This window comes from Lactuca sativa, chromosome 5 (genome assembly GCF_002870075.4).
Source record: "Lactuca sativa cultivar Salinas chromosome 5, Lsat_Salinas_v11, whole genome shotgun sequence".
Lineage (NCBI taxonomy): Eukaryota > Viridiplantae > Streptophyta > Magnoliopsida > Asterales > Asteraceae > Lactuca > Lactuca sativa.
The window spans coordinates 366,438,885-366,450,136 of record NC_056627.2 but is presented as its reverse complement, the minus strand read 5'-3'; the positions used below and the strand labels follow the sequence as shown (position 1 = coordinate 366,450,136).

Sequence of the window (11,252 nt, the reverse complement as noted above, 5' to 3'; positions counted from 1 at the left end):
CATTTTCCAATGTTTTTTATAACTTTAGAACCGTTATTTTCCACAATTTAAATTCAGAACTTTTGGGATTAAAAACAAATGTTTTTAAAATATTATTTTAAACTACCCTAACAAAAGATGTTTCGACGAACAATTCCATTCAGGTCAAAATGTGCTGTAACAAATCTTTTACATGAATTGTTGTCGACTACAAAATAAAATAAAGTAAATTACACGAATGGTCCCTATGGTTTAGGATAATTTGCATGTCTGATCCCTAACTTATTTTTCTAACTCGGACCGTCCTTACTTTTCGTTTTTGTTTCCCGGTTGGTCCCTATTTAACCTAAAAAGACTATTATGCCCTCATTAATTTTTTTAATTAAATTTATTGTTTTTTATTTATTTATATTATTAAATAAACAAAACTCAACGTCATCCCACCCCACAACCCTCCTCTTTCACCCTTTTCATCTCATTCTCGTTTTCCACCTGATGTATCTCTGTATCTCTTCCTCCTTGCAAATCCAGATCGATGATGCTTTCTTGTTCTTTCCGATGGCCGACAATATCTGTTATCACCACCCCTTCGTTGTCGTTGCTACAACTTGGAAAAGGGACACCGGCCGCCGCTACTACTTCCCGGAAAAGAGACCCTGGCGATCTTTCATATCCTCTCCACTGGATCATCAACAACATGCAGGTCCATCTTTGTCGGCGCTCCCACTGCCGCCCTATGTTCGACATCTTCACCCCTTAACCTCTGTTCCAAATTCAGGCCATCCCTTTCTCTCTCAGATACCATCGATACCAAAACCCACAAAAAAAACCCAATCTGAAAAATCAAAACTTCACAATCACGGATTCAAGGATTTGTCATCTAAAATCAGAGATTCAAGGTAACAATCGCCTTTTCTTCCGGACTTCAATCGACTCTCCCTCACTGCTAGCATCAGGTTTTCTTCTTGAAAATTTATATGGTTACTAGCACTGATTTACCATCTAAAATTGATTCTCAGGGGAGATTAAGATAAGAGTTGTAGATCCAAGAGATGGGACTGAGTTGCACATCCATGAAATCGGGTTAGATTTCATGGAAATTTCAAATATTGGGAATGGATTTGATTCAAGTTTTTTTTATTACATTTATCAAGAAGAAAACCGAAAACTCTGATTTCGTTGATGATGGTTTCAAGAGATTCATCAGATTTGATTACATAGGTTTAAAATTTGGTTGTATCTTGATTAAATTGTATTTGATTTGATTCTATTTGGTGGCGGTTTACACGAAGAAGACGTAGTTGTCGAATGAAAATTATCGGGCAAAAAGGAATCAGCATGGAAGCGTGAGGGGTGATTTTGGTAGAGGAATAAAGAGGATGGGATCATTAAATATTAATAATTATATAAGTAATCATATAAAAAAATTATTAAAAAAACCAGTAAGGGCAAAATAGTCTTTTCATGTTAGACAGGGACCAAGCGGGAAACAAAAACAAACAGTAAGGACGGTCCGAGTTAGAAAAATAAGTTAGAGACCAAGCTCGCAAATTACCCCAAACCATAGGGACCATTCGTGTAATTTACTCAATAAAATATTTATTATTTTTTAGTAACAATCACAGCTTCTCTACGTAAAAAATAAATAAATAAAAACTATGATATTGTTGGTTATTTTTGTAAACAACCAATTTTTGCTTAATTTTGAAAAGAAGTAAATGAGATTAGTCTATTTGTTTTTGTATGTCTCTTTTTTTATTTTATTTTAAACAAGAACTAGCCAAAATTTACAAACATTCCACCCAATAACCACATATTTTGCAGGTCCACTGCACAATGCTTTAAATATCATCGGTTGCTAACATTTTGCAGGGCAAGAGAACAAGAGAAAAAAATTTCTTTTTTTTTGGGAACTGCCGCCATATATTGCAGGGTAAGTATTGAGAATTGGGTAATGTAGCGATAAATGGGTGAGAATTTCCCTGACACTGCAAAATGGGGGGATTTCGCATAAACTGAAAATGTCTATTTTTTTTACTTTTCGATTTTATAGGTTATTAAGACAATCAATTAATGTTGCTTTATGTATTTTTATGTCATGTGGTGGGTTCTTTTGTAGTGTTTTCTTCAAAATCGTTGTCGCAATGACAAAGCATCCAATGCATACTACAAAACATATGTCCCTTCATCAAAACACACACACACACACACAAACAACTCCAAAGTTCTCTATTCTATTGCTTGAATCCAAACTATGCAAATAGAAAATTGTATTCACATTGCACAAAGTGACATTTATGTTCAGATTGTCCTTGGCACTACAAATGTGTATATTCAAGAATCAATGCGATTGAATTAATTAGCATGAAAAGTTTTGAAACGTACTTGTAACCAAAAAAGAGTGCATATTTGTATGAGCTGTACTTGGGTGCAATGCAATTACACACCATACATGTGATATCGTGTGGCATTAACACGCCCTTACCACAATTGTGTGTATGTAGTAATTAAGGTCAATTAACATGTAAAACAATTAAAATAATCTCTTTATATTTGGTAAGGAGGGAGAGTTAACTATGGTTTCAATTTTTCCAATAGTTTCCGGGCCTCAATAAATCCACCCAGCGGTCCCAAAGATGTGTATTTCACTGTTTTCCACCTGCTTTTTTTTTTTTTTGAAAAAAGATGTTAATGATTCAAATGGTTTTTACTTACACAACCCTTTTCTGAATTGGAAGCTATTATTATTAATCATCATCATCATCAGAAGGAAAATAAAATAAAATGGTGCACACACACACACCTGGATACATATGGAAGCGCCAAACAATGAAGGTGGAGATGATTTACACTGTTGAAGGGAGGCTGATGAAAACCAAATCTGTTTAAGGGAATTTAAAAGAGATGATGATGATGATGATGATGATGATGATGATGATGATGATGATGAGCAAGATTGAACTCAAAGTGAATTTTAATTTTTTAATTATAGATATATGAAATTGGTACCTACCTGTATTGAGTCGAATTAGGTGCATCTCTCTGTAGCAGTGTCTGCCCCACATTTAACATATGACTGACTGACCGGAAATGAAGAAAAATCAGTATATATATATATATATATATATATATATATATATATATATATATATATATATATATATATATATATATATATATAAGAAAAAGAAGAATGAGCCTACCCAAAGAATAGTCTTCTGTCCTTCTGCGGAGGCTCTTAACCGTTGCAATGTGCTCCACCGGAATCACCAAGTAATGTCTATTTTTAAATAAATAAACAAAAATTATGTCAAAAGATTACTTTGTTGATTATTTAGTGGAAACAAAAAACCAATTTCAAGTGCGCCACATAAGATGCCACGTGTCTTCCATGTGGACATAGTGTAATCAAACCTGTTCTACCTGGTATATATGTCACAATCACAATGCATGGTATAATAATAAATATAAAAAAAACATCAACTTATGAAAAAAAATGACTGGGCAGCACTCTAATGGTCATATGTGACATAGACATATCAGCTCACAGGTTGCATGCCAAAGCAGTGGCGGACGCAGAACATTTTCGTAGGGGTGACACTAAATTTTTTTTTTTCCAAATAAATCTATATTAGTAGTGTCACTCATGTTTTAAGTCGGTGCACCCAATAGAAAAAACATTAAAAAAAAAAAAAAAATTACACTACGTGCCGGCGTCGGAGCAGTGACCCGGGACCCCTGGGGCACCACTAAGGTCCGCCACTGTGCCAAAGACAAATCAAATTACTCAAGTCCAAGAAATTAAAGGCAAAGGTCCACCTAATTAAGTTTATATGGAACTGAATACTCTTACAGACTTGTGCACTTTCTATTTCTATTTCTATTCTAATGGAAGAAAACATTTCTCATATAAAGAGGTCCAAAGCTTGAACATCTAACAAGATGTTCATTCTCAAGCACAAGATAGAAGAAACCCTAAATATAATGTATATGCTCTGCTCTGCTGAATAATGGGTACATAAAGTAGGCTACTTTTAGTATTGACTCACCAGTAAAATATGTGTCACAGTTATGGAACAGCTCAGCTCATAAAACAGAAATTCACATTCCAAACCTAAAAAGCATGAATGGTGATTGATTATAAGTTAATACATTTAGTTATAATACCAAAGGTTTTTGAATGTTACTCATCATTATCATAGCTAGCTAGGTCAACCAAAAATGAACCTGAATACCTGATGCCAGAACTGCATACAAGCAAAAAATAAACGCCATTCATCACACTCAACTAAAAACTATATTTCATTATCTAGGTTCAAGGTCTTACATATCTTATCGAGATCACCTTTCAAAACCCATTTAACCCTTATTCTCTAAAATCTAAATCTTCAACCAATAGATTGTTACTCGATTAAAAAACAATAAAAATACAGATTGCACTACACTACACTCATTCTTAACTCCAGTGCTCACATATTCATAAAATCAATGCTATACCAAGAAAACACTTGTTCTAAGCCTGCTTTCAAAAATTCACTCTGTTAATGAAGCAAAATCAAACCCTAACGCAAACAAACAAATGAATAATGAGATCAAATGATAAATTCACAAAGAGTAATAATGTGTAACATGCGATCTGATCATACGCATACGCATAGTCCAAATCAAATTGAGTACCAAAAACAACTTTCAACCTAAATTACTGAAATTTGAGGAAAATCCAAATTAAATTGAGTACCTAAAAGCTGAAGGATTAATGTCTTGAAACGCTACAACCTTTTCATCCTGCACAAATCAAAAAGGTCACATATCAAATAACAAGTAAATTATCGAAATCAAGGAACATAAATGTCAATATCAAAAACTGCCAGTTAGCGAGAGAGGCCAGACCGTGTGGAGGAGGGTAGTGGTGGTGGAATTGTGAACAATCTGACAGAAGATGCAGGAAGGAGAGGCAGCCATTCCCGCCATTATCCGCCCGCCCCGATGTTTAGGTTCGCTCTCTTTCTTCAGGCGGATCCTCCTATAAATTAGAATAGAGGAATGTACAATTAGGCCATCAATCTTTAACCTTTTTGTAAACTCGGTCCATGACATTTAAAATTTACCGATTTTGCTCAAAACTTAGATCCTTTTCGTAAAGCTTTCAATCCAGTATCATAAAAATATAGAACTTCATTTAGAGAGTACATTTGTGGCATTAAAAATTATTATAAATAGTGATAGCACTTTTTCTAAAAAAAAATCTTTAAAAAATAAATAAAATAAAAAAAAGTTTATATTTAAAGACATTTTTATAAATCTCATTATTATTATTTGAAATCCCTACAACTTTTCATCTTATAATATTTAACGGATTGATTAATTAAAATATTTTTACTAGATAAGTTAAAATTAGCAAGAGGCTTGGCCATGGTGCTTAGGCTAGATGGAGTGGTAACACTTCTAGCACATTACCACATCATTTTTTTGAGTATCACGTCATTTTTTGTCTTAGCACCTAATTTTTAGCATTTCATAGCGAGCGGTAACACTGCTAGCACTCCATTTAATCAAAAATATGAAATTTGGTGAAAAAATGATTGGATCCCATGAATAAGATAGCAGCCAATCACATGCAAGCATCATTCCCTCTCTCCTCTCGCCAAGCCCTTAACGACCTTCATCTAGCGAGCCCCCTAGCGAGTGCTAGGGGCTGGTGTTCTAGCTCCTTGGCGACCCTTAGTGACCGTGCTTGGCGATTCGACTCCATCCGGTCTTATAGTAAGATATGCAACTTTCTAGAATCTAAATTTTAAAGGAAGGTTTACCTTCTTATTTTTGTTGAAAAAATTGAGAAGAACGTATCTGTTAGACTTATTAATGAGAAACCAACACTAAAGTTTTTCTATGTTGATAAAGACAAATTCTTGAATTCAAACTTCACAAGATTTTGAAATTTAAAGACATGTTAATGATACCGTGGAGTTGGCAACTAAATTTATATACCAATAATGGGTGGAGTTAAGGTGGTCCGAATGTTTTGTTTTTTTTTCTAAAGTAATCGTCTATAACCTTTAAAACCGTTTTATTAAAAAAAACAGGTTTAATTATTTTAACATGCATGTGTGTATCTAACAGGGGCTTCCCCTCTTGTGGGCTTGAGGACTGGGGAGTGGAGTTTTCACTGTGAGACAATCTGCCTTAAACGTTGCATCAAACAAAGTGGCAAAACATAAGAAAGCGTGCATGAAAAATCAACACACGTTTATACCCTTTGCATTTGATATTTTCGGTTTCCTTGCGCCAGAAGCTATGGAGCTACTCAATAGAATACAAAGGGTCATGCATAATAATGTTATGACTCCAAGATATATAGATGTTGTTTATAAAAAAATTAGTTTTGCCATCTAAAAAGGGGTTGTGACACAGCTTGTTGCTCGTTTACCCACAACGTCTATGTAAACTTTTGTTATGAATTTGGTAATGAAAAAAACCAAAATGATATGGGCTGAAAAAAATTGTGTATAGAACTCAAACTAGGCTCAAATGGATCGTTTCAGCTACATATATCATGCATATAAAGTGCCTTACTAATTCCATCTGCATGGAAAGTACCTGGTAGTATTTGCCATTGTATGTATAAAAAATATTTTATGGCACAAATTTTGTATCCATAAAAACTATTGCTTTTTTAAAATCCAACCATTTTAATGACAATTTTCGCCGTAAAAATAACATTATCAAACTAAAAGTCACTATACATATTCATCATACTAACCTTTTTAACTAAACTAATTATTTACAAATTCAATTTTTGTGGATTGATTTTATTGGGTATTATATCGAACACATGGTATGCATTTCAATAAAGATCAATTATAACACATACTTACCATTTAACTATTGCCAATATACAAACCATTAGATATCATATCAATTAGAAGTAATGAAATTGTAATTAATTTAATGATAGAGCACAGGAAAAGGAACAAACAATTAAAACAAATGACTGAAAAAATAAATTACTTTTAATACCTTTATTTTTCTTAAACGTGTATATAACTTCACAACAAGTATTGCAACAGGATCAATAATGAAGAAAATTTGAAGTGCATCAGAGTTCAAAATTAGTAATTTCAAGTTGAGCATTAAAGGGTAAAAACAGGAGTACTACATACCTGCTGATGATGAAGATAACTGTTGATGGAGAAAATCACAGTAGAGAAAAACGCAGCGAGAAGAAGAAAAAACGCAGCAAGAAGATCGATGGTTTCACCTGTACGTAGAGACTAAAATCAGTTGAAGGTTAATATTCGACAAACTGAGATCAACTGAACGTTAGTAGGTGGGGACAAACCCGACTAAAGGTGATAAACGTACCTGAATTTTGACCTAGGTTTGCATGAAATCGATTGAAGATGAGGAAAAGAATATTATTCAATTCACCAGGGGGGTGCCGGGTGTTCTGAATTTTGACCGTTTGCTTGAAATCGATTGAAGATGAGGGAAGCAAGAATATGATTGCCGGGTGTTCTGCCCCAATCTTTTTTAAGTTGCAACTACATTATTCACAAGAAAAAAGAAAAGCCCACTTATAAAAATGAGCCCACGTGAGTTAATTAACTTTGTTTAATCCCCTACCATTCTTTTAAAAAACAATTATTTTATATATATATATATATATATATATATATATATATATATATATATATATATATATATATATATATATATTAGTTGTAAGACCATGTATTATATGGGTTTATTTAAAATAAAAATTAAATATAAAATTCTAAACATTAAGAACTTTGAATTTATAAGAAAAATAAAAAAATGTTGAATTATAAAAATTAACGTGTTTTATTTCTTTTTTAAATTTAAACAAATAATTTAGATAAGTAAATAAAAGAAACTAATAAAACTTTAACTTGATAATTTTGAAATTTAAAGGAAAATTTATTAATGAAATTGATATGCATTTATTAGTACATTTAATATTATGTGAAATTTAATAAAATGGAAAAACCATGTGGAATAAAATTTAATTTAAAATTACCATAAAATTACATATGGCAAAATGAATAAGAATATGACATGTGGCAAAAAGATCCTTATTTATTAGACTATATATATATATATATATATATATATATATATATATATATATATATATATATATATATATATATATATATATATATATATATATATATATATATATATATATATATATATGAGCCCACGTGAGTTAATTAACTTTGTTTAAGTCCCTACCATTCTTTTAAAAACAATTATTTTATATATCTATTTATATATCTTATAAAGCTAATATATATATATATATATATATATATATATATATATATATATATATATATATATATATATATATATATATATATATATATATATATATATATATATATATAATGAGTAGAGATTGAGAATTATGAGGCCCATCCTCCATGTTTATTTTTACAACCACCTCACCATATATATTTTATTTAATTTGTCAATACCCATAGAAAAATGCATCCATTTGTTTAAAAAAAGGTTTGTTGATCGACGTTCATGCCTTCATCAAAGGGTTCGACTTCAAAGTGGCTAAATTTGTTTTTCGGCATCATTGTTACATCAAGCAATTTAAGGTCAATTTTATTTTTTATTGTATATTTTATTTACTGTTATTTGTAATTAATAATTTAATTATGGTTTTATAATTTGGTTTATTATAATTATAAATTTATAGGATAAATTATGAGAACGAAAAGAACCATCGATTCTTTTTTCAAACGAACAAAGGATGTACGTGACCATCAATTGCATCCGGTTAGTGATAATATTGAAGAGGATGTTCATAATACACAGCCACAACCTGATAGGAATAATAATATTGAAAAGCCCAATAATATTGAGCATGAAAAAAATAATATGTCAAATTCTTTGATTCGTGATCCAGGAGAACGACCTTCAATCTTAAGCTATCCACGTAACCAACGTAATGAGATTAGACGATTATATATTAAACTACCAACTTCAAAAAGTAAAGTATTCATTCAGTCCTAGTGGTCCAAGAGGATCTATTGCAGTTTTCAACAAGCTTAGTTCAAAAAAAATTGGTGGTTGGAATATTCTGAGAAAAAAGATGTTGCATTTTGCTTCCCTTACTTCCTTTTCAATAAAAAAAAACCTATTGGAAAATTCAGGTCAGATACATTTACCATATCCGGGTTTAATGGAAAAAAGTAAATTATGGTAAAGATTGTGCTTTCATTGTACATGAAGGTAAGACTCCGGCCTCAACGCATAATTTTTCTGTTAGGTGCTATGAAGATCTAAAAAACCAGTTATGTCACATAGAGAATGTGATAGAGAAGCAAATGACTCAACAAGTTATGGACAATAGACTACGCCTTAAAGTTTCTATTGAAACCATTAAATGGCTCACGTTTCAAGGATGTGCTTTAATAGGTCATGATGAACGACCTAACTCAAGAAATCAAGGGAATTTTCTTGAATTAATAAAGTTCCTTGCTTCTTATAACAAGACTGTTGTTGATGTTATGTTAGAAAATGCTCCTCAAAATGCAAAGTACACATCACCAGATATCCAAAAAGAAATATTACATGTTTTAGCTACAAATGTACAAAAAGCAATTCGTGATGAAATCGGGATGTCAAAATTTTGTTTAATAGTTGACGAGTCTCAAGATGAATCTAAGAAAGAGCAAATGGCTATTGTTGTGAGATTTTTTGACCAAGATGGGCATGTCAAAGAAAGATTTTTGGACTTAATTTGTGTTAATGATACAACTTCATTGACCTTGAAAAATGAGATACTATGTTCTTTATCTTATCATAAACTTAGTGTTCAAGATATCCGGGGTCAAGGATATGATGGGGCTAGTAACATGCGTGGAGAATGGAATGGGTTGCAAGCTTTATTATTAAAGGAATGTCCATACGCTTATTACATACATTGTTTTGCACATCAACTACAATTGACTCTAATTGCAGCCTCTAAAGATGTGACTGAGGTACATAACTTCTTTAAAAACCTTAAAGTTTGTAGTTAATGTCATATCTTCTTCTTCTTCCAAACGTAATGATCAATTGCAAGATGCTTTAATTATTGAAATTTCTCATTTAACTGAGGTTGGAGAAATTGAGAGTGGAAAAGGCATAAATCAAATACAAACATTGTAGAGGCATGGAGATACTAGGTGGAGCTCTCATTTCAAATCAATATGCAGTTTGATGAGATTTTTTGGTCCATCTTGTGTAGTATTGAATGACATTGCTATAAAAGGTTCTACATCTTCTCAAAGATGTGATGCAGCATATGCACTTACACATGCATTATCATTCGATTTTGTCATTGTTATGCACATGATGAAAGAAATAATCGGGATAATTGACAAGCTTTGCCAAACTTTACAACAAAAATCTATTGATATTGTTAATGCTTTATCCTTGGTTTCTGCAACAAAAATATTGATTCAAAAGTTGAGAGATGAAGGTTGGCAATCGCTTTTGGACCAAGTGGTTTCTTTTTGTGAGAAAAAAGCATATATGTCCCTAACATAAATGAAACTTATAGATATGTAATTCGCCAACGTTATAAAAAAGACAATATAACCATAGAGCATCACTACCGAGTTAAAGTATTTATTGCTGCTATTGATAGTCAGTTGCAAGAGTTGAACTCTAGATTTAATGAGTCTGCAACAGAGCTCCTCCGTCTCAGTGTTATGCTAGATCCAAGAAAATCCTTAAATGTTGAGGATATATGTAAATTGGCAACATCATATTATCATATGAACTTTACAGAGCAAGAAAGGAATTTGTTGAAACATGAGTTACAACATTATGAACTAGATGTGCAAAATCACTCACAACTAAAAAATTATTCTACAATTTCTGAGTTGTGCAGAGGCCTACATGAAACAGGAAAGTCAGGTATTTATCCTTTGCTTGATGGATTGATTCGTCTTATTCTACTGCGAAATCTGAAAGAGCATTTTCAGCAATGAAAATTGTGAAAACACGACTTCGAAATACCATGAATGATGATTTTCTTAAAATTTGTTTGCTTGTTAACATCGAGAGAGAGATTGTTGATACATTTCCTACGGATGATATTATAGATGATTTTTATTCCATTAAACAAAGACGAGCACAACTTAAAATGCATAAGGTACTATTTCTTATGTTTATATATATATTTTAATTTTCTAAAATGAACCATATGTATCTATGTTATAATTACTTATTTTAATATTTGCAAGTTA

The 11,252-nt window shown here is 31.7% G+C and overlaps 2 protein-coding genes across 5 annotated transcripts; one reads left to right on the top strand and one right to left on the bottom strand.

The window, feature by feature from the left end:
* Window positions 1-2,310: 2,310 nt before the first annotated feature.
* Window positions 2,311-7,516, bottom strand: LOC111917633 (bifunctional adenosine 5'-phosphosulfate phosphorylase/adenylylsulfatase HINT4). Of its 4 annotated transcripts, none has more exons than XM_023913303.3 (8): window positions 7,342-7,514; window positions 7,140-7,250; window positions 4,870-5,002; window positions 4,718-4,764; window positions 3,183-3,259; window positions 2,993-3,059; window positions 2,783-2,860; window positions 2,311-2,641 (listed from the first exon to the last, which is right to left on the bottom strand). In XM_023913303.3, the coding sequence occupies exons 3-8, from the start codon at window positions 4,948-4,950 to the stop codon at window positions 2,554-2,556; spliced, it is 438 nt and encodes a 145-aa protein (XP_023769071.1). In that variant the 5' UTR covers window positions 4,951-5,002; window positions 7,140-7,250; window positions 7,342-7,514; the 3' UTR covers window positions 2,311-2,553. The 4 variants fall into 4 exon arrangements, with proteins under 4 accessions (XP_023769071.1, XP_023769070.1, XP_023769072.1 ...); XM_023913302.3 differs by having other exon boundaries at window positions 7,140-7,237; XM_023913304.3 differs by having other exon boundaries at window positions 2,311-2,638; window positions 7,140-7,237; window positions 7,342-7,509.
* Window positions 7,517-8,718: 1,202 nt separating this feature from the next.
* On the top strand, window positions 8,719-10,548 carry LOC111917599 (uncharacterized). Its single transcript, XM_023913263.1, has 4 exons — window positions 8,719-8,959; window positions 9,247-9,998; window positions 10,117-10,141; window positions 10,247-10,548. Exons 1-4 carry the CDS (start codon window positions 8,719-8,721, stop codon window positions 10,546-10,548), a joined length of 1,320 nt encoding a protein of 439 aa, XP_023769031.1.
* The last annotated feature ends 704 nt before the right edge of the window (window positions 10,549-11,252 follow it).